Raw genomic sequence first — 24,749 nt, 5'->3', positions numbered from 1 at the left:
TAGGCACAGTCTCATTTCCAGCATGCATACTTACAACACCTACAGTATGAAAAGTTCCCTCTGATCTGACCTTTGCTGTTTTCAGCACAAAGATTATGGGCAAAAATTCACATACAGTAATTGTCGTAATGGGTCAAGTCAGTGGAAGTACCCGAGATACTGAACATTTCAGAGGAAAGACATTAAAATAAAAATATTAAATATACATGTAACTGTTCATACACTCTTCTATATAAACAGAGTTCTCCCAGATTGTATACTTATTACAACTCTTCTACATCTTTTTGCTAATATGCATGGGGCAAAGGTATTTCCTTTCATCAGCAGACTTAACCCTGCTGCTTTTAGCAGTATATTCCCCAATTCAGGGATCACAAAAGAAGAAATGTAGCAGGACTGGAACATTCATCTCTGCCAGTCCTGACTCTGCTCCTATCATTCACTTCTTCCTAATCTCCTCCTCAGCCCAAAAACACTATCAATCTTTTTACAAGCATCCATTCGTGAAGGCTTTCAGAATATCTCCGGTAATTTACTATACTACCTCTACATGTTCTTCAGATTGTATTTTAACCTCATTTAGCACTGGAAGTGAAGTATGGAAAAAGTGAAAGTATTGGAGGGACAGGACACCAGCAGAAACCGGGTTGTTTAACACAGTCTGAAGAAACATCAGAATGCTACTACGAGGTCTGCAATTCTGTGTCTGTGTGCGAGGGAGAAAGGGAGCACTGAAGTGGAATTTATCCTGATCCTAGTTGATTTAGAACTGCCTGTGAGATCTGGCATCATCACAGGCTGCTTGTTTAAGCTGGGCAGAGGCTCCTATCCTGGCCCTACTCCCTTTCCCTCTGTTACTATATTTGAATTTAACGTGCTGCAGGCAGAACACGCCAGTTACAAGTAGCCTCTAAGCTAAACAAACTCTCTACACATAAATAAACCTCTTTTATTTCTTCACTTACAGGTTACAGAAAGGGAAAAGTCATAAGCAATTAAAGATACAAACAGCTTAATACAAGAACACCAGATACCAATACAGCGCTTCAAAACAAATTAATCTCACATGCATCAGAACACTAATGCAAGCCTTCCACCTCTTATTTTCTGCCAGTAAACCCTATCATTTTGTGATCACAGCCTCACAAAAAAAAAGAGGTTTGACAATATCTAACACAAGGTCATTTCTAGAAACTTTGCATCCTCAATAGCTGCCAGAGACCACTGCGTTAGAGGGAAACCTACCCAACTGCAGAGGAGGTTAATGAAAACCATTCTGCAAATCCCCACAATCGAACGTGGGTGGGGACAGCACAGGCACTGGAGTCCTGGATTTGCTTAACTGAAAGCACAGTGCACTGACGCTCTTCCTAGGAAGAATAACCACTGAGCAGCGTAACACTTGGAGTGGGCAGCCAGCAACTGCAGAACAGCACAGCATTGCACAGGCAGGATGGACGCAGTCCTGAGCAAGAGGAGGTGACCAAAGTCATCCCAGTTTGCCAGCATACAGCATGGTAAAAAGTGTTCCTGTGTGCCCTTGAGGGAGTAGGGAAGAGAGGGAAAAGCTAAAGAATTTAGACTAGAAAAAAAATCTGCATACAGAAAAGACAGAGTAACTTTACAAGCTACTAAAAACCCAAATCTGGCCATCAGTCCCCAGTTTATCACCTCCTAAAACAGCATTGAGTAACTTTCAGTTTAGGAAACCAGTCTCTTACTTGTCCCTTGAGGCCCCCAATGCCAAGACAATGGGATCAGCAATTTCCAGCATGGACTGAAGTATGGATGCCACCACAATGAAAAGAATAATACTGAGCAGGAACGCCCGATGCACAACTTGGAGCTCAATCAAACCTGTCTGCACAGCCAGGATCAGGAGTGTGACTCCTTCAGTCATTCCCCTGCAGATGAACACAGTCAAAAGAACAATCAATCACATCTTTGTGTGTCAAAGCTAGTTCAAAAATACATCTAGAAACACCAGGAAATAAACTGTTTCTGCCATAACCCTTCTAATGCCACTGGATGTAGCTTTTACTGATGTCCCTGCTAGGGCTTTATCCAGAGAGGAATCTTTTCCAGAAATGCTGAAGCCTTGGGGGTCAGGAACTAGCAGATTTCAGAACCCTGCTCCTGACTAGCAGCGAGTGGCCTACAACCAGCCCAGCAGGCACCACCCAGCGAGAGAGTCCCCCTGGCACAAAGCACTTTAAGGACCCAAGTTGTGTCTTAAGATGAGGAACCCACCAGTCTCAGTGTTGCCTACACAAGCCCAAAGCAGCCCTGCTACGTCTACACCTGGGCACCAGTCAGGCTCACTCCTAGATCACCATGAAGATCCTCTCCACCTGTTATATTTCCCCATTACCACCCTCTTGCCTGTCCTTTGGCCCTGGGGAAACAGCTTTGACTCAACACCCCAGCTGGTGCTCAGTTTAGGCAAATCAGCAGTTTAGCCATTTTCAGTTTATTTTATACAGCTGTCCGCTTCTTTTTTTGCTTGGAACCTCTGCCTGAATTTAGTACCTCCAAGGACCACAATTCAGCACCAGTAGTTGATGCAGTTCAAGTACAGATCACCCAGAAATGCATGCTTCCCCAAAAGATGCTTTTATGTAGACTGCTCCTGGGCAACCCCAAATTATACCATTTTTGCTTCCACATCTTGAAATCCTCATTTGCATACACTCTGAACTTTATTCGATAGAGTTAATGGAATAATGGAGAAAGGTAGCGTCATACCTAGGATCCCAATTTTATATTAGACAAGCTGGGACAAGCATTAAGAAAAAGCAGTTTCTACATTTTGGCTATTTCCCATAGTAATTTACAGGCAATCCATACAAAGCTGTGTTTTAAGCCTCATAGATTAGCAACGTTTCACACATGACTACAGGGTGAATGAGGAAACAGAAGTATGAAGCATATTATCCAAGCATGTGAAAATTTTCCACTGACTCATGAAAATGAAAGCACTAAGATGATCAAACTGTGCAATTATAAACCCCAACTAATAGCCCTGAATTTGTTAACAGAAGTGAACCATCTCACAAAAAGTCCATTTTCACCTCAAGTGCTTCTAACACACACAGACTGGCCTACAAAAAGCCTGTCAAGGATACCTAGGAGTTCGTAAGTTAAAAAACTACAATGCAACCCATATATTTCTACATATATCCCTTTTTGTCTGCTTCTTTTTAGACCTAGGCACAACAAGGTACTTACCTGTTCATAGCAGGATCATTCATGAATGCTCGGTAACCCTGCAAGTAAAACTTGCAGAGAGTCAGAACTCCCAAAGCAACAAAAGAGACTGTAAAGACCAAGCCCAGCAGCGAGTACGGCGTGCTACAGCATTCGGCAATGCTGGGAGGAGAGAGGGGAAAAGAAACAAAAAGAAAAGGTCTGTTAATTAAAATCTGTGTGATGAGCTCTCCCTTTGTTCTGTTAACTGTGCAAGCTGGTTTTAAAGCAAAATTGGATTGGCTTAATGAAAACATGAAAAGCTCTACACTGCCATGAAACCCTCCTATAAAGAGAGAAAGGTGAGCCTTATTCTGTTCCTTCTTTCCAAGACACAAGTTCACCCCAGCTAACGCTGCTGCGCTACGGTGTTTCTGCCGTCCCTCTCCAGCGCTGTCACACGGTGGCACTGTCCTGCTGCCGTAGGGTTTTCACAACCAAAAGGCAATTTGTCAGCCACAACGCATCCAGGCGGCTTGCTGAAATTTCAGCCAGCCACCAGAAGCACAGGGTTAAAGCGGATGGACTCTTTCAGGCCCTTGACACTCGGCTTCACAACAGTGCAAACAAACACCCAACTGATAAAACACTACTGGGAGACTGGGGGCTTTTTGGTAGCCTTTAGTTCACGGCCGATTCAGGTAGGCAGCATCTGTCTTTCAAAGTGTTGAGCCAGAAGCAGCAAAATAACACAGCGAAGAATATTCACCCTCAGCAGGCTTCTTCCTCTCTTTTGCTACAGCAGTGAAGTCTCAAAGACCGAGACCCCAGCATTCATTTGACAGTGCTGAGAGCACATCTCCCTCACCTTGGGGCTGCTCTTCTGCTGATCCCGGCACTGCAATGTTTGGAGCAGCCTAAGCCTCAGAGAGTACTGTGGCTTCTGAAACATGCCACCACCAGAGTAAGGGGAGCGCAGTGCAGCGCACCCACCACGTGCCCCAACACTAGGGTAAAGAACTGGCTGTCAGCCACAGATGACACCTCCAGAAATCGCGACATGCACCACCCAAGGTAATTTACAGCCACTGCTGGAAACTGGCCCCTAGGCTAGGTCAGTATTTGGTCTGACCTAGTACAGCCACTCTGACCTTATGAAAATCAGACAGCTGTTCTGCACCCCCCCGAGCTGCTCTCACCTGAACTCCAGCTACAGTTTTAAGCACTCATTACACTTAAAGGGTACAGATGCAGAATTCACTCACTGTCATGGAAGAGCACACCTTTTCTTCCATTTTGTTAAACAGCCAGCAGCACCACATTATTAACTGACCTGACAAGGTACTTCAGCTCCCTCTGAAGGGGTAAGAGGCTGTTAGTGGTATTACCTGAGTTCGTGTTTTTGAGATGCAGAACCATTTAGAATTTTTCTACTGTGACAGAGCTGAGAACATTGAGAACACTTACATAGCTTTTATCTATTTTTCCAATTTCAGGGAGAACTTCAGAGATCAACTGATATTCATTCACTCACAGATCAAGCCAACTGCAAGTCTGCAAAGCAAGTTCCCTGTTCTGCCACAAACAGAAATCTAATTATTTGGTGCAGAAATAAACTCAACTTATCTGCAAGGAAAAGAATCACTTCCCCCACCTCTGCTATCTGCTAAATGCAGCACTCTATTGTAACAAAACTAAAATTGCAGCAGAGGGGAACAGGAGGAAAAACTTCAGACAGCACCAATGATTTAGTTAAACAGGTAACATAGTGCTTTTATATAATGCCGTGACGCTGTAAGCAATTTAATACTACATGCAATAAAATCTCTGGAATTTCTCATTAATGATAATTAATTTTGACAGCTTACACTATCACACCATAGACAAGACATACACACACACAGAGGCAAGAAAAAGCCAAGCAATTGTAAAGTCTGATTGGAAACTGTAGTGATGATCAAGTTACTCAAACAAATTGCTACCCAAACAACAGAGCTAACAATGTATGGCCTCTAAAGAATATTTCCTGTGTTATCTGTGTGTTTAGACAACTTTTGCCTCTTTTCTCCCCATCCCAGTATTACACTATCTAATTTGTCTAACCTACCTCCTGCAACACACCCAGTTCCTCTCTGCCCTACACTCCTGCTCCCTTTTCTACGCTGTTTCTAGTTAAACAACAGCCAAAGGCAGACAGATTCCAGCCAGAAGCATCCCTCAAATGCTGCCTTTCTCTCAATAACAGCACTAACACAGGCCTCTCTATTTTACAATCAGTTTTAACAAAGCTTTTAGGAATCTGATAACCTTTAAGATCTTTACACCTCTGCCAAATTAACCTCTGGGCTCAAAAGTTACTTTGGGAGTTGGGTACTTTGGCTGCTTGGGTGACAAGAAGGTGTCTCACACCACAATGATGAAACAAGGCATGGAAGGCTCAGAAAGAGACATGATCATGAATAAGATACCAGCTGGACTGAACTTCAGCTGAAACATCTCAGACTTAAAAGCAACTTGTATACTGAAAACAACTTCTAGACCAAGTGCTAATTATAGCTATTCCCTCATCAAAGGAGTATTTTGCTTTCTTTGGGAACTCTCCCACAGTTCTACTAATGCTGTCTGTTCTGAATGGGATACATGCCTGTGAAAGGCAAGCTTAACAGGGTTTGCATACACGGTCACTATGATAACAACAAATATTTGTTGCGTATCCAAATGCAATAAAGCCAATCTACATATCTAGTCTCTACAAGAATACAAACATTCATTTCAGAAGATAGTCAAAACAGAAAACCCAACTATTTGCAGACTAGTTAATTACCTTGTCAAGAAGAGGAAGAGGAGCCTCTCTCTTGAGGCAGGCTGGTCCCGTGTACTGAAATAGGAATAGATCTGAAGAGCAAATAAGACAAGCCAAAACACCATGAAAAGAACTGGGACGACCAGCTGGTTCCACAGAGACATCCCCAAAGCCAGGAGACCATACACCTCCACCACCTGGGCAAGACAGAAAAATGCAGTTTGTTACTGGTTCACAGCACCTATGATTTGATAACAAAAGGACAGTCAACAATGTAACTACAAGGAAGCTAAGGATAATTCACATGGCATCAGTCATCCCAAAGGAAAAAGAGGATGTACATCAAAGTGCAGTTTGACAAAAGGAGGGCCCAGGTTCAGCAGCAGTGTGTTACCATTGTCCGTCTTGAAGCAGAGAGAAGTACTTGTTCTGCGCAGCAAACTATCAGAACAGCCCTTTCTTGTGAGTAAGTGGCTCGGAGCTGCTGACTGCAGCCCACTCACAGCCAGAGGGGCGACGACACATCTCCAGCTCATGTATAACCCTATCAGACCTTTTTGCTCAGCGTAAGTCACAGCAACATTGTTTTCTCTGTAGCTACTGCCAAGTCACTGCACACACTGGATACTGAAATATAAGCCACATCACTTCAGCACCGTATATCTGCTTTGATGACCTGTTTTTAAGGAAAAACTTAATATCGCAGACATTTTATGTTTAAATACCTCAAAATCATGTACCAGACTCCTAACTGCTCCTAATCCACAAAGTGTTTTGAAATTAATCCTCAAATTATTTCAGAAGAGACTGAAGCTCAAATTACTTCTTTTGTATTGCAGAGACTAAGTTACAATGCAGGGTTTCCAAGAAGCTGGAACTTCAAGTAGCTGGACTTAATACAGAAGGTCAAAAGGAAATCACTCGTAGCTACTATTTCCTCATCACCTGCTTCCCACAACATACAACCCCTAATGGCTAGCAAATTTTAGCAAACGCTAAAAAAGCTGCCTACTTAGGGCTCCATGACAAGCATGAGAGATATTACATTCATGGGCCCCGCTGCAGGATGCTCTGTGGCTGATGGACAAGCAACACGCTGCTGGCAGGGATACGGTGCCAAGCTCCTGCTTTCAGCTTTGCACACAGACTTGTGAAGGAAATGCACCTGCCCTCAGGAGGCTCCCTTGGCCTTACCCTTGGCCTGGGACCAAGGCAAGCGATCCCATGCAGCTAGCTCCTGGCAGAGTGCTCCACCACATCGGAAAAGGGTCAGGCTATTCTGATCATGTAGATCCATAACCATGAGGTATTTCTGGCTCCAAGTAGGCAGCCACGGTTCTGGACCCGCTTTTAAATTATACCATTATACACAAAGCTGCCTCGGCCCACCTGTTAGGGCTGTCTCAGGAAACACTCTGGTGTTTAATATCCTAATATTCACAAAATTTTTGCCACCGATAACCAAACCAGCAATCAAATCCAGCCTAAAATAGTAATAAACTCACAAACACCAGGATGAAGGCATCATTCAAAACTAACAACTGCACAAAGTTATAGCGACGGAAATATAAGTAGGAAAATACTCAAGACAAAATAGCAATATCCTCCTCTGGAATAAGCATACTAAGCTTGATTTGTAGTAGAGTTGCAAGCAAATATATGAATACATTATGAGACTTTTTTTTTTTTTCTGTTGTTTCAGGAACATAGGTAAAGAGCAGCAAGCTCTTTAGAAACAAAAATCCTGTTTCCCCATATGTCAGTACATTACAAAAACCACTCTCACACAACTTTCAATTTCAACCCACTCTCTATTACATGCATTTAGAAAAGCAGCATACAACGCTCTATTACAAACCCAGTGCACCATTATAAAGTTTCTGCCATTTTCTCTGTATTTCCAAGGAAAAAAACTTTATGCCCTCCACATAGAAAGTCGGGAGAAAGAGTATGATCAGTGCCCAAAGGCCACGTACAAGGAATACTTCTTCCTCATAACACTGTAATACAGCCTGGCATACAAAGATTTGAAATACTTGGGGCGGGGGGGGGGGGCACGACAGGGGAGACAAGCAATCCTAGAGATGAGGAAACTTGTGTAACAGCTATATTTAGAATACAGTTCTCACAAACAAACACCAACCCCCGCACCAACAACCAGCAAGAAACCACTACTTACCACCTCACCCCAGAATGTATTTTCAAATTAAAACTTCCATAAGATGAAGTGTTTTAAACATAAGTGCCTAATTATAGATAGATACATGACTAAATCCACATCCAATCTGAATCTGACTTCAGGAAGCTAAACTCTGCATCCATTTACGCATGAGGAAAATGGAAGTGCTAGTTCAAATCTGTCGCAAGTCTTCGAGCTGCAAAGATGTGTGACTGTTTTACCCCAAATGTTACCACTCCAAGTAAACAGTAAGTATAATTTTCCTATTGTCACTGGAAAACAAGGGTATTGAAGCTTTGCCCATTAGGTCATGAATAAGTTTTTAACCAGCAAATTTACAAGCTAGTTACAGATGAGATCAGACCATGCTAGGTGCTGTACAAACACAGAAGGATAATCCTGCTCCACAGACCAATTACATACAAAATAAATAACCAGACAGTAATGATCAGCATGACAGGCTGAGACCTTGGCACACCAGACACCTACTGCTGCCAAGTTTTTGTTTGTGTATTACAGATATGACAGCAAAGACGATTTAAAGACTGCTTTGAAAGAGCTTAACAAGTTTTCAGACTGCTACTGGACTGAAGAGCAGACGGCAGAAAACCAATGGCTTGATTTGAAAAAAAAACAAGTCCAGCAAGTGGTGAGCTGGAACTGTGGGTCAGTCAGAAGTCAAGCAAGCATCCATCTTTTTACACTGAAATATACAGAAAGATGCATACACACACATTTATTTTTATACAAAAAACATGAGGTAATGTTTCTGTACCACTGACAAAGTGTCTTTTCAACCAAGTATATTATCAGATGTCAAAGCATTAACAAAATGGATACATGTTAGATCAGTCTTCTCTGCTTCTGCTAACTCTTTTGTTAGAGGTCTCAGCAATGCTGCTGTTCTAAAAAAAACCACTACAGACCTTTCAAATCACTGTCTGCAAGTAACAATCAAAATCACCTTTAGTGTTACTCCCGATTTAACACTACCATAATTACAAATGCTCTTCATACCAAACGCTTTTCTTGAAATTAACAGCAACTACAATTAATGCATGGGGATTACCTTGCTCAGTTAATGAGGCTGCAAATACATCCATTCTGCCACAGTTTTCGTCTTTTACCGTGGACTTGGGAAGGACTAAGCTAAGTGGACATGCACAGCTGGCCAGCAGCATAATTCAGGCTAATGTCTTAACTGCTCACCCATACAAATTATAAGCTACCATAAATTGAAGAAAGAAGAAGCTATATACAGAAATATATTTAGTTTGCTAAGAAAGCATGAGTGAACACACACACACAGAGCTGCACAGACTACCACCAAAGTATTTTCTTATTTCTTTCCTGCAAAAAAGGCTCAGGCCAAGGAAAATAAAATTTTTACGTTTGCTGTCTTACCTGGACAAGCTCTCTGTATGCAGATTTTGCCAAGTTATAGGGCACCAGAAGATTCGATGCCAGAAAGTAGAGAACTTCCAAACCAGTGAATATCATGGCAAATTTGTTGATGACGACAATCGTTTCCAGAGGGACCAGGCAAAGCCGCGCCAGCAGAGGGAGCATGTGAGCAGAGAACAGCCAGATCTGTTTGGTTTTCATGACGCAGGAGCAGATCGTACATACCACCAGCTGACCTGAAAACGCGACACAGGATTTTATAATCAAGCTGATTCTCCCCTTCAGGAAAAAAAAAATATGCATTTTAAAACGTTATCTTTCCACAACACAGTTATCAATCCAGCATATTATGACAGTTCTAACTAGGACATATCTGTTATGAAACCAGGCTCCTCCATGTCTTTTGCTGGGTCACAAAAGTTCCCATTTTCAAACTACGCAAAGTGCACGCTTTCACTTTAGAGATTAGTGAGATGTAAACCCAAACACATGCAGAATCATACTCAGATTAATATGAAATCCCAGGAATAAATCATGTAGAGGTTAACCCAACAAGTCATCTCGCTTTTCCTTGGCGCCCCCAGCTCAACTTAAATCCCATCAGTATTTGTACACACAGCAGCAGCCTTTCTGAAGCCCAGCTATGCTGCTACTTCATCCCCATCTACGCAAAAAAAAAGTAATCAGAGGTCCCAGATCGCTTTTAAAGCAACAATATTTACACTGTCAGGAGGAATTACTGGCCAAGAACAGCAACAGGAGAACAGCCAGGTCAGAAGCTGAGAGTTCAATAATTTTATAATGCCCTGAGGCAGCTGCTCAAAATTATCACTGAAGCTTGCAAGTGACAGTTAATTAACAACTAAATTCTCTTTAACAGTTGGCAGGGACACAAGCACATCTCTCCCATGGACCCAGAGATCTAGAGGGTGGTATTTTTAGAGGAAACCACTCCAGTACAACTGCTCCCATTAGAATCACTGGAAGTTGTACCCTTTACCTCAGAGGAAATGGAATGGGGCAAAATGCATGTTACCTGGATAGGAAAATTCTCACTCACCGTTTTGCAGCAAGGAAAAAGTTTATTGCGTATTATTTAAAAGCAGAACCTTGTTCACCATCTATATTAGCTTACATCTGAAAGCCACAATACTTGGTACTAAACCCAAGCTCTTATGGTCTGTTTAGGAGCTAGCTCCACTAATGCTTGCACTTCACAAACCTTCCCAAAACCGGGAATCGGCCTTAGCAAAACACAGACTAACAAAATCAAGGCTGGTAACACCTCTAGGTCAGCACTAACTCCATATGTTCACATAAGCTCACTGATCTTGTAAACCCTTCTGGATGGCTGAGGAGAGGAAGCTGCAAGAGGAGAAACAGCAATACCAGGATTTTGCTTTCATTCTGCCTAGCTTCCCTACCTAGGAACGGACTTCTGCTTTCAAAATAACTGCAACTGAGCTGAAAGCCATTTCTGACCTCTACTACTTAAGCATACAAAGTTCTTCCTCCTTCACACTGTCCTCTTTCAAGTTTAAGTTCTACTGTCAAGTTGCTAGGTATATTTTTGAATTAGCAGATGTCTTTTCAGAACAAGCACCCTTGCTCTCATAGCAAGACGCTATCACAGCATACTGGGTCTTAAATGCCTCAGAGAAAGTTACTCCACTAATCTTTTTAGAAGTTCAGACTCCAGCCCTGAAGCATTCTCCCTCTGCTTTGTTGTTCTCTGCCCACACACACGTTGCTACAACCCTATTTAAGATACCACCAGCACACTGCTGTGCTGTAATATTCAGGAGCCTGGCACAGTCGGCTTGCGAGGATTTCTGCGACTCATGGTAACTAAGGCAACCCAGCTTCACACAAAAAGGGATACAAATACCAGCATCCAATATGTTCTTCAGGATTTAGTAAGTGTCATCAGCTGAAATAAAATATTGCGACATCGCCTTAAACAATCAGCGCTCTTTGGGATGACTCTGGAGCTCTCCAATCACAAAATACGACCTCTGACTTAACTCTCATCTCACACAACAGCAAAAACTTGCTTTCCTCCAACAATGATGTGCCAAGTATGCTGCTAAACTCTGACTCTCACACCTTTTTAATTTCAACACCAATCAAAGGCTACTTGTCATGGAAAGGAGAGCTGTATACCCAAGGAAAAACACGGAGCACTTTCTCTGGAGGCCTCAATCTCCTTCCTGAAGTCTGCACCCTGTCAATTCTCAACTCCTTCAGGAAGGGTCTGGAAATGTCTCCAACGGAGCTTTTAGTGACTGGTACTTCCCATTTCAAACTGGGGTAGCAGCTCCTTAGCTCAGGACAGAAAAAGCTCTCTCTGCAGGAAATCATAGTTTATCTCCAAGCAGGGCTGTACACTATCCATCAGTCTTCACAGAAAACACAGCAGGACCAGTCAGAAGAAATTATTTTGTACCTCATATCAAATCATTAAAAGATTTTAACACTATCTGCTAAGACTAGCGAATCCAGCTGAATGTTTGCACTCTGAACTTAAATGCTGTGGACTGAAAACAGCTAACGAACCTGGCAGCTGGAATCCTCCTGCAGGATACCAGGCTCCTCTGCTAAGGGATGAGGCAATAAGGAAGAAATCTATTGCCTTAAGTCCCTGCCCATTCTTTTCCCTTCCCAAATCCTCTACAAATACATCAAATGTTGCTGACAGGTAGCCAAAAGCCTCTCAACTTGTAACCTAATGGAAAATGTGCAAAAAGCCCATGCAGTACAGCCACCATTCAAGCCACTGAGTATGGAACTGTCTTTACTTTCTTTACTTCATTCCCAGTTTTAAAAAGCTGATGTTAACAAATTCCCTGGCTACACCACTGTTACTCAAAAAAAAAAAAAAAAAAAAGGATATCTGAAAGTTAATATACAATCCCATTATTGTGCATTAAGAAAAAGCAAGTAAGTCTTCACGGTACCATCACTTCCAAACCCATGCAGCTTTGTAACACTCACAGCTGACATGCTCACAAAGTGACACACTCATCCAAGGGGCAGTCTTCAAAGACATTTATTTCTTCCACCCAGCACTTAGGAATGTATTAGTAACCCTAATCAACAGTCATCAGACTGAATTAGATGAAGGGGAAGAAATGACCACAAGAGCCATTCAAATAGCACTAATGAATAAAAGCATTAACAAAGATCACATTTGTGAACCAGCTGACATACCGTACATCATCCCCTGAACTCTGACCAGAACTTTTAGGAACCAGAGCTGTATCAGGTAGCACCATTATTCTCCCGTGCACCTGCCCCAGTGCCTTTGGCAACAGTGCTGCAGCACAACACTCTGGCAGAACACGTAAGGAAAATGCAGAGCTAAGCACCTGTATATTAATTTTGCTGTGAAGATGACACAGTTCAGTGCAGTATACTCCTGAGATGTGGCAGACTGCACTAGATAAATACCTTTGTATATAAGGAATTTGAGAAAATTCCTTATATATTTCATATTTCATATTTATACAAAAGATTCTCAAGCCTCAAAGCCTACTGTCACAGGTCTTCCCCAAAGACGACTGCTTGCCATCAAGATTAAAATTACACTTCCAAGCTGCTTTTAAAAGAACAGGGGAAATAATGGGTATATTAAGTATGTTAACGTACACACATTTGCTAGTACAGTCAGACACCTACTTCCGAAAAAAGAATTACAAGAAGGGGACACTTTAGTCTGACATCTGCTACAACCCAAAACTGTACTGGATAGAAACAGTATTATCTTTTTCTCACTTATTTTTAGTTCATATTAAAACCTGGATGAAGCATAATGGGTTTGACTCTTAGTTTAGTTTCTGTTTAAGTGTTACTGAATGACACAATGCCTCCTGACCTCTTCCTGCCCAGGTCTGCCTTCTGCTTTGTGAAGCTCTCTGAGGGATTCTGCTTTATCATGGGACCCTGCATTGCACCCGACAGAGATTCAAAGGACTGATTACAAACATTTTGTTATAGATACACGCTAAAGGCTTTAGTTTGGTGTCACTGGACAAGACATCTAGAAATTCAGAAGACAGAAGAAATGATACCTAAAGATTTCCTTCCCATGAAAAATACCTATGTTATTTCTATTAAAACAAAATAAAAAGCAAAGACAAATGCCGTATTTCAAAGTAAGGATCCAGGCAAACTGGAGATGCATATATTCTGGTAGACCTAACATATTGTAAAGAAGTAAACTCATTTATATCTGCCAGTAGCAGCTGCAAGTAAACAGAAAGCAGCTGAATTTTGCCAACAGTACATGGCTGACTAAATCTGTCAATAATCTGATGAAAACCATAGATCTTAGTAAAAAGAATTAAGGAAGACTCTTCTTCCAAGCTTGTCTCAGGGTTAATTTTAATACACACATAGTGTGCATGTATTCCAATATCCTCTCAGTAGAACATACGGTATGGCATAGCAACCTTAACACTGAATTTATTCTCTTCCAGTCAAAGTTCAAAGGGTAAGGCAACGGTCTAGAAAGTCCAATTCTTCAGGATTTATTTGGGATTTTTAGATATAGAAGTTGTCTCTGCCATTAATCAAACAATTTAAATGTAGCTTTGACTTGTAACCCTTTAAGTCTTTAATCAGAGATATCCCTGGGACTCCACTAAAAAAATTAAAAGGGAAAAAAAAAAAAAAAAAAAAAGGTGGCCTGTAGTCCCATGCACACACTCACAAATCTATTTCACCAGGGTTTTTTGGTAAGAGAATGATAGTGTTCATCTGTAAGGCCAATGAAAAATAAGTATTTGTACAATATTTTCATTGACAAAAGCACTACATGTTATTACTGAAATTTCTACAGTACTTTCCACCTAAAGATTACTGTAAACAATCCAGTCCTGAGTCAGATCGTGAGCAAGAAGAACATAGGGGCAGAGAATGACAAACAGACCTAGAAAATAATTCAAAGCTGCAAGTACGGGAGTATTGGTAAATCAGTGGCATATAAAAAGCCAGACAGGATACACCTAGCCTCCCATGCCTCTTCATATTAATAAGAGCTGCAGCTACTAAAGGTGGTAAGAGAGATTTGAAACCAAGAGATAAAACGTGTGCAGTTTTCAATGAGGAGAATTAAGCAAAGGTCTCTCCTGCATCACAAATATTTAAAGCACTTACCTACTAAAGCAGTCATGAAACGATTCATAGAGAGAGGTTCCAAGTACATTGGCCCTTCATACCCTGATTCCAATTCACTCCTCACATAATCCCTAAAAAAGCAAATCCACAAATAATTAAGATCCATCCGATCAGACAAGAAGCAATTTATTCATTTCCACACGTATGTAACTTCAGTGTATGTCACAGTCAATTAACTACATTACAAAAAGCAGTATTAACACTACTGTTACAGCAGCCTCACTGATGTAAGGATCTGAGGCATGACTTAAGCGAGAGTAAGTATTATTTGTAATCAGACTCACTGTCATAGCTGTAAAAATCCTTTGGGACATCCAAGCTGCTCTTCAGAGCGTGGCCTGAAACTGCTTATTGACAAAGCCTCTTAAGCACCATTCCAATTTTAAGTATCCTTATTAAGTGTTCTTCTTCCTAATAATAATTTCTTTTCCCATCAACTCCACGGGAAAAAAACCAACAAAACTAAATTGAAAGCTTGATAGAGAGGTCTCTGACTTTAATGCTTATAGTATTTTGTACTTAATTTCTTTGCACTGAATTAAAAAACAGGTATAAAAGAAAAGCGACACTCGTGGACTAGTCAAGAACAGAGTTGCTTCATAATCCTTTTATCCAATATCATTCAGAAGTTTAGTTCTATCCTGCAAAACCTGGGGTACCCACCAGATACCCTCAAACTGACAGACTGCTATTGACAGACACAGTAAGATAGTCTGACAACCTGACAGGGTGTTTGTAATTTCTCTCAGAAAAGGCTGGCAAGGAAGGTGGGCTCACGCAACCAAAGAAAAAGGTAAGAACCTGAGGAGCCTGGGCATTTTTCTTCAGTTGGTGATCATCTATCAGCTCTGCCTTCAAGCAAGCTAACACATGCAACAGCAATGGAAGTCAAGCATGACCTTCACACTAAGAGCAAGCGTCTTGCACTTCCAGAAGGCAATCCCGAACAGCACAAAAGTAATTCTCCAGTGGCTTCTCTACTCCCTGCCACGAGACAGCAGGCTGTACTCGTGACCCCTTACATCCAGATCCCCAGCCCCCTTTTCTGCCTTGCCCTGTGACCTTTCAGTCTGCACTCCCAGGATGGCTGCTGCTCCACCCCGCTGTAACACTACTAACTCTGCACCAGCAGCACAACAAAGCCTGTGGCTCCCATCTGGCTGATACTGTCCAGTCACATCTAGCTGCATCACATCCTGGGAATGCCAGACAGACACACTTCATCTGACCCCACGTGGAGCCAGCGGAGTCTGTTTGCTCAAGGGGCATGGAACTTCATTTATTATGTATTTATTTATACCAGTGAGGCAAGCCACACTTGCTGGAACAGATGCAGTCAAAGTACGGGAATCCACAACCAATACAAAGATAGCTCTTTTTATTTCAGCGCAGAAAAATATACAACTCAGTACTACTGGAAACATTCGCTTCTTCCCAGAAATGTGGAAATACACCCTTCTTCTAGTATTAGCTTGCTAAGCCAAGCTAAGGTATTCACAATTTCATTTGCAAAAAAAATCTCTGGAATTCAAGACATAAATCTCAAAGTACTAAAACAAACACTTCAAAGCCTGTTCTTCATAGCTGACAGCCCTGCCTACTCACTGCAGCTTTTCAAGTGTCATAGTGTATGCAAGGTATGTTGAAATGGGTTCTTTAGACTGTAACCTACAATTAAAAACACACGAGGATTGAAAAGGTACCCAAGATGACTGATTCTAGATAGAACTTTCCCCCTTTTTATCAAGGTATAGCTAATCACAAGTGTTTTTTCCACCTTCCAACACCCATCCAGATGTAATCTTTGGGACACAGTTGGGTATTTATTTATTTTTATATGAACCTTCAGAAAACACTTTCTGAAAGCGTTAGCAACACAAACAGGATAAGCCATCAGAGTTACAAAGGGAGAAAAAATTAACACCATTTGCAACATGCTGAAGATGGCTTTTTGTATTAGCAATATCATGCTCCATCCTCACATTTAAGGCATAAACATTGGCTATTTCTAAACTACTGGAATGAAAGCAGTAAAGACATCATCAAGTTTCTTCTGTATCTGTTAGGAAACAGGATACCAACTGTAGGAAGATGACCTTACACAACTTAGCTAAGCCATACCAATAAAGCTGCATTTACAGTTGCTTCCTCAACACCAGGAACATGCATGGAGATGGCCCAGATTCCTTCAAGCTACATTTCTTGCTGTTCTTTATCTGATTCAGTCATCTGCATGGAGGTCTGTACTTGGCTTAATTCTTTTAAGTAATTCTCATTAATTTTTAGGCCTATCAGCTCAGAGAAGCAATGCTTTACGATCTCCTAAATTTTTTAAACAGTATTTGTAGATGCTATCTGAATAAGGAAAGTCAAAGCAATGATTCTCTTATTACCAGTACAAACACAAGGATCTTTTGGCGCAGATGCCAATCAGAAGAGGCCTCGAACAGCTGCAGTGCCATACAAGATGCTGAGAAGAGCAAGTGCCTGCACTCAATTTTGATCAATTAAAGCTGTATTAAGCTGCAGCTTTTACATTTGAGAATTGTTCACTTTACTGCAGAAATGTAAGAAAACAAGAATGCTAAAATGATTATTTACTAGTTAATGAAACGACTGAAACTACGTTATTACTTTAGAAAATTAGGATCTAAGAAAAAAGCTCAGATGACACTGCCTGCTTTTCATTCTGTAGATGCACTCCCAGCCTCATTTAATCAAACTACTGGACTGTTAACGTACACTCAGACAGCCGTGACTAACATTACTCTGAACAGGTAAAGAGATACAGGGCTCAAAAATGACCATTTTTTGTTATTGAAAGTGCAGAAAGTTCTTCAGTTATTAAAAATATGCTTTGTAATTGACTGACATAAGGCACAGTGGTTATCTGACCTAATTGACTCACATTGCTGACATTTACTTTGGTGGATTAATTCCGTTGTCAACATCAAACACACTCTCATAGGCTTTAAATGTCTACAAACCACCTTAAAATTAAGTGTATTTTAAGATTATCCATAAGAAACAATCCAGTCTCTTGCCCTCCTCCCCTCCTGAGTCTTTTCATCTAAGCTCTGTGAGGCTCAACACTTGGAATACAATCATAACAAAACTGCAAAACATGAAATAAGATAACGTAGATTCAATTTTTTTAGCATTAACAGTGTGTTCAATTGCATCATTTCTTTTCCTGCATACCTACCTCATTTATTTCTCCAAATTTTATTGCTGGAAATAGGGGAAAGAAATGTGATCCCTTTAAGCAAGACATTTGTGCAGCTACATATAAAATAAAACCAGCATCCATTCTGCTTGTCAGAAGCTGCAGGATTTTGTTTTTTAAGCAGACCTCTCCTTTTGCCATAAAGGGACAGCGTAGTATCCCCACCCAAATTGACAAGTTAACATGCTACATATAAATGTAGCCATCTTCTTGGACTCTGCAACTGTTCAGAAACATCAGCTAATCGATCTTTACACACTAAGCTAATTCTCAGTCTTGAAGATAAGGAAACAAACCCTTAAGAAGTTAGATGACTTGTCAAGGTCACTCAGACCTGGAAGCCTGAAGTCAGAGCTTAACTATAGAATTCAGATCTTATTCCCAGACTTGCAGCCGAACCGCAAGCTATTTCTGGGGTGGAAAAAAAGCACTGAAAGCTGAAGTCTTTCAACAGTTCAGGATTTCCAGGACACTGCAGAGTCACAAGTGCCAGCTGATTCTGGTCTTGTTCTATAATTTGCATTAACCAAACTGGCCTCAATATGAGACCTCTTCATCTGTCTTAAATAGCATCCCAACTGGTAGCGCATGCAAGTAATTCACAGGAAGTTTTCAGCTCTAAGCAGAATTATTAACAAAAACCACTCAGGACACTTCACACGTGACTACTATTTGTCTTGGTATGATCAGTCTGCTGAAAATAGAAACATCACTTGGAACTGGATAGCTTTGGCAATAAAAGGAATAGCTCCACTAACATTGTATTTGTGTGTTACACTTTATTTTCAATATCAAAAATAATGGAATTCAAAAATTCTTTTGAAAAGCTAATGCAAGTGTCACTCCCCACATTATACAAAGGCTGCTGCTGAGAACCCTTTGCACAGTGCTTCTTTCCAAACCAAGTCAGTCTTATGTCTGGGGAATGGGTAAGCTCACCGAAAACCGTTAGCAACTACATTTGCTTTGCAAAATAGCTAGGGAATACTGCTGGACTATTTGAATCCAAGACATCTTTTAATTAAATATAATTTTTTTTGTGCCAGTTGATGCAAGATTTAATTAAAGTCTTTATTAACTCACTCCAGAAGCATCAAATAGAGAAAGCTTAGTACGAATATGCCAAATAGTCCAAGCAACAGTTATCTAACCTTTCAATGAAGCCTGTCAAGTCTCAAACCTCACACAGAAGTCACAATAAACATTACATAGAAAAAAACCCATAAAAGTTATTAAAATCAAACACAGTGCTACGCCTTAATGTATCAACAAAAATCTGTACTACGTCACTTTCTTTTAACAAATTTAAAGATCCAGAATGGCATAAACATCTCTAGTTGTAAATGTTCTGGACCAAAGCCCTGTATCTGATGGGTATTTGTTACTAGCTTTGTTTTTATTTCAACACAAGCTCTGAAACAACGTTTAGGTTGCTTTTTCTAACAAGTAAGCCTTCAGCCCTATAGGAAACACCCACAAACTGTATCTATAAAAACTCAGGACTCTCCTGAGGATGACAAAAAACCCCTCTTTCCTTCCTACCCAGGCAATAAGAGGCCATAACTCCTCTCCGGCACCCTCGCCCGTTCAGGAAATCATTAACTGCAACTCTCACAACCACAACAGTGACATTCCAGTCACCACAAAACCTTCATTAATACTCCCCTGAACTGCAACATACCCAGTAAGAGATACTCCAGCAAACACTCTGGAACAACAATTTTGATGCAGAAATAATGTATCACCACTTCAATCAATCAAAAGCACATTTTAAGATGTTTCCCATCAGCAGGCACTAAAATAAGTCAGGCTCAAGTCTGTATTTTCAAAACTTCCCATGTAAAGCCATTAATGTGATGGCACTCTCTTGGGTTGGAATAAAAATCTTGTCAGTATGAGAGTTTACATTGGCATTCAACGTATTTAGCTGGAGCCAAAGATAGCTGACTTTGTCTTGTCCAACTCAAAGTGCTCTCCAGACTCCTGTGCTCGGTTTTAGATCCAAAATGCCTGTCTCTTTTCATCGCAAAATACATGGCACAAAGATAAATTTAAGAATAAACTCCACTATTACTTTACTTTTGCCATCTACCGTCACTATTTTCTCTCTCATCCTGTGTGCCAGGATACTAAAAGTAACCTCCTATGAGCTTTGTAAAATGCTCTAGTGTTGAAAGCATGTTAATCAAGCCATTGAGTAACTCAAGATTGCTACACCAGAGGCCTCCGTCTTGTGGTAAGCGCTCTCTCAGGTTAGTGGACATTACACTCCACAGAAAAGTAGCTTGAAATTCCTTCAAAGTCAAATGAAAATACACCAGAACTACCTGACTGCATATCTAATTCCATAAACTTTCAAGACAAAGAACAGCAACAAGAACAGATCTGTTTAGGTGTCTGGCATTGAAAAAAGGCCTCCACAAAACCAGGCCTATCCTATTTATGTAAGATATTAACAAAATACCAGTTAATTTTCTAACTCCCAAACCAAGCTAACAAAATTCATCCATTTATTCTTACCTGGAAATTTGGTGCCCAGCATAAAGCAGCAGTGCAGTCAAGAAGTACAGGTAAAGCTGAACAAGGTGTTGCCTTGGTAAAGTTAGGAGAACAACACTTAAGATGTAACCTGTAACAAAAAGCAGAAATTGAAATTTCAAAAGATACTATCTAACCCCAAATTTCTTAAAATGTGAATTAACACTCAAATTATTCATATCTCTTCAACTACCTTTGTTTTCATTTGGTTTTAAAATTAACGTATCTACATTTTCCTCTCATGAAAACACAAAGCACACAAAAAGGCTGCCTGTCGCTTCCCCCCCCCCCCGGAACAGAGATAGCTTACCAGCTTCTGTAAGATTACATCTAGATGCCAAGAAGCGGACTTGTTTTTTAAACAACACTTAATTAACATAGCCTATGCAACAAAGAGAAAACAGACCTACTAGGTCTTCCTCTTCTTCCATATGAAAGCAAGTTTCAGTGTAGCAGGGGGAAAAAAGCCTATCTACACAACAAACTCAGTCAATTGATATAAAAAAAAATCCTTTTCTTCAGGCAAAGGACACAGATGATTAGCATTACACAATTCTTCCATTGTATCTTAATGATTTAAAGACACTTTGCATGCCCATAATTTGAGATGGGGGGGCCACAGGCTGCTCTCTAGACAAGTAACATTAAAGCATATTCAAGCTATCAGTGTTGCGTAGATGGAGGACAAGACTTGGCACAGCCCAGGATTTGCAGGCATTTACACCAGCAGCCCCTTCACTTCTTGTTAGCATTTAGTAAGACTGTGGAAACAGACCCAATGCAGATACAGCTTTACTCTTCAAAACCACAGCGTGGCTGCTTGGCAGCCTCTCCAACAAGTAGAATAGTGATCCTTTTTTTCATACCTGCTCTCATTAGGATTCTTAAAGCGGTACTTTGAAGTCCACTTCACAACTGGGTGGTACACATCCATCCCCTTTCCCAGACAGACTGCAGGTCAAAAACCCAGCACATGGTGCCCTTACTAATCTTTATTTCCAAGCTCTCCATCACAATACAGTGCACTCACGATCTTTCTGAAGGTCAGTTTAAGTGCCTGGCACTGAAATCCTTTTAGGAAAAAACCCAGCAACAGCTAACAACTTCCCTGCAGCTAAGAACAAAACACTGTAGAAGAACTTATCCTGACACTTACAGCTATACTAGTCAGGTTACATTTAAAGTTCCATCCATCTGTTCAGCCACACTAGGCACAGCCTTTTTAACTTGAGATAAGTATTTTTAAAAAGCTCACGGTATAAATTAACAAAATAATGTAACTCTAGTTTAAGCACTTGTAGTGGGACAACCAGCTACTATGAAACAGCTTGGAAACAGGGTACGTTCCAATATTTGACAGTCAGTATTTATGCAGAAGTATTTCAAAGCTACTTAGTATCTGCCACCTTCAGTAAGCCACCTCTGTAATATCCTACCGCACCAACAGTTCGATGTTCAAGAAGGTAACTAACTCAAAGCGTGCTCTGAAAAAAGGCATCAGACCAACAGGATGCCAAGCAATGATCAATTCAGAGACAACAGAGGACTGGAGTGATGACAGACAGACAAAGCCTATTTACTTACCTTTCTAAAAATAGACAATTTATGTATTTAATATAAAAGATAATCTTTCAAGTAGTTTCATAAAGTAGATGTGACAAGTTGCGCATTTGTCTGAGCAAGTGCCTTTTCAAAAGCCAAAACAATTGATAGTTTCTTTTATTAAAATGAGGTGTCACACAAGTCACCACCACCAGTTTCTGTACAGAATCCATTTGATTATTTACAAAAAAGATCAGAGGGATGGAATACCCCTCCTGTGAGGAAACGCTAAGAGAGCTGGGGTTGTTCAGCTTGAAGCAGCGAAGGCTTTAGGGAGACCTCATTGAGACCTTTCAGTTCTTAAAGCGGGCTTGTAAGAAAGATGGGGACAGACATTTAGTAGGGCCAGTATGATAGGACAAGGGGTAATGGTTTTAAACCAAAAGAGGACAGATTCAGCCTAGATATAAGGAAGAAATTTTTTAATGATGAGGGTGGTGAAACACTGGCACAGGCTGCCCAGAGAGGTTGTAGATGCCCCATCTCTGAAACATTCAAGGTCTGGCTGGACAGACAGGGCTCTGAGCAACCTGATGTAGTTGAATGTCCCTGCTGATTGCAGGGGGATTGGACTGGACCACCTTTAAAAGATCCCTTCCAACCCAAACCATACTATGATTCTCTGATTTTTATTTTGAGCTTTTTAAAGGGGCCTGAAACACAGCACTATCACAGTTAGCTGCTAGTAATGGCTTTATAGAGAATTAACATGCTTCTGGTTAATACAACACAGCAGATTTTCTACATCATCAGTTTTCTTAGCAAACACCTGTATTTTATAGAATTCATCTTCTCTGTTCACCACTTTCCTTCTACCAAACACACAAATGATAAGAGCAGGAACCCCTCAGCAGTATCTCCGTGAGTTCATTTAACTAGTTTGCACCACACCACAGCATCATGTGCGAGCTCCAGCAGCTCTCACACCATCTGCAGACACTTTTAACACCTCGTCCCTGATGTATTCACCACCTTCCCTTGATAGCTTAGTTAAGGACAACTCTCTGCAGAACAACCCACGTGGCACAACCATGTATCATTCTAGCACTTGAGTCGAATCTCTCTAAACCCTTCCTTCTGACTGTAGCCCATGACTCAGCTTCAGGTGGAGAACTAAATGGAGTTTATTATGCATTCTTTTATTCCTCTATTACTCTATAAATAGTCTAAGAATACCTGTTTACTGTATCTGCACTTAAGCTCTGCCATCTCCTCTACCTTATTCTATCACATGAAAGTCTGCTCCCTGGCCACATGATGAGGTACTTGAACGGTGCTAGGATAATTTCTGTAAAAGGAAGACATTTTTGAGGGCAGTAACTGCACTCCAACCCAGCCATGTTGCACAGGAATATTTTAGAAGTGATTGAAGTTCATCCTTTTCTACATCAGCACAACTTTAACTAAAATATATCAGGAGACATTAAAGGAGTGGAAAAAAGTCTAAGTACAAATCAAAACATAAGAAGGCTACTGTCATATCTGTGCCTTTTAAACAGAAGGCTTCCAAACAGCACAGATGCTTGTAACACTGCACAGGGAAACAGCACAAGACAGCCAAGGTTACTGCAGTAGCTTAAGCAATGAGCTGCACTGCTCATGAGTTTAGGTCGGAATTTCAATGTTCACTTTGAAGCAGCCATTTGTCTAATTGTTAGATTTTGAAGAAGGGGAAAGTGAGAGACATTTGAAGTAGTTCCATTTCACTCTTTACAGTTCCCTCTTGTGACTTGATAAGAGAGAGATTTCAACACACTTCATACTGCAATATTTGCATTTTTGCTGCAAAAGCCCTATTCCCAAAGTGGTAGCAACCTCATTTTTATCAGCAGTGCCTCTCCCCTCCACAAAAAAGCAAGCAAATAATTCATTACCAAACCATCTCATTGCCGAAGAAAAGGAAGACAAGCTCACATTCAGACATACTAGCAGTAATATTCTATTCCCTTTGTTCTTGCCCATACAAACGATGTAATAAACAGGATTCTACTTTGAAAAAAAAAAGCAGCATGAAATGAAATTTCTCACAGTAGCTTTCTCATCTAAATCATTACATTCTGTTTTCATTTGCACCTCCTCTGTCAGAAGAAAACATGATGTTGAGAACATTTATATGTCTTTGGAGAGATTCTCCACGCCCATGGATTTACAGTTTGAGAAACAGTCATCTTGCTGGGTAACCTTTAGACATGGGTTAACAGTAACTAACGCCCACTTCCATCCAAAGCTTTTTGAGCTTTACATCTACATGCTATTTTCACTCTTGGGACTGGGGTTATTGTCACTTTTAACTCACCAAGTACATTTCACAAGTTTTAGTGTAAGCAACAGGCTCAGTGAAGCCCAATTCCTGCCCCAGTAAAGAAGCTGTTCTAACGCATGTTTAAAAAGCGGATAAGACAAGAAAGAATAAACTCTTTCCTGAATAAAGTCTTAGTGGCACATAGTGACAGAACACCAAGACACAGAATTGCACCTTTAGGCTTCCAGCTATAAAGAGCACTACAGAAGATACATTCTGCCAACCTTAGGAACACAGAGATACCCCCCCAAGTCAGTACCTATTCAGGAGCACAAGGAAGCAGAGAACTTCTAGTGCCTCTCGTGCAAGATGGTACAGATTTAGGCCCCAC

General features: G+C 40.8%; 1 protein-coding gene across 3 annotated transcripts in view; it reads right to left on the bottom strand.

Annotated features, from left to right (window-relative positions):
* The window catches only part of RNF145 (ring finger protein 145), a 52,583-nt gene that overhangs the window by 4,155 nt on the left and 23,679 nt on the right, over positions 1 to 24,749 (bottom strand). For all 3 annotated transcript variants that reach the window (XM_080398534.1, XM_080398533.1, XM_080398532.1), the window contains exons 3-8: positions 20,497 to 20,605; positions 14,730 to 14,821; positions 9,573 to 9,808; positions 6,011 to 6,186; positions 3,229 to 3,369; positions 1,722 to 1,904 (exon numbers count right to left, since the gene is read on the bottom strand). In XM_080398534.1, the coding sequence (XP_080254660.1) occupies positions 1,722 to 1,904; positions 3,229 to 3,369; positions 6,011 to 6,186; positions 9,573 to 9,808; positions 14,730 to 14,821; positions 20,497 to 20,605 (937 nt within the window). The remainder of the gene's footprint in view (positions 1 to 1,721; positions 1,905 to 3,228; positions 3,370 to 6,010; positions 6,187 to 9,572; positions 9,809 to 14,729; positions 14,822 to 20,496; positions 20,606 to 24,749) is intronic.

This window comes from Falco punctatus (genome assembly GCF_963210335.1).
Source record: "Falco punctatus genome assembly, chromosome: 8".
NCBI classification, from domain to species: domain Eukaryota; kingdom Metazoa; phylum Chordata; class Aves; order Falconiformes; family Falconidae; genus Falco; species Falco punctatus.
The sequence above is the reverse complement of the archived record's forward strand: the minus strand, read 5'-3'. Positions and strand labels throughout refer to the sequence as shown.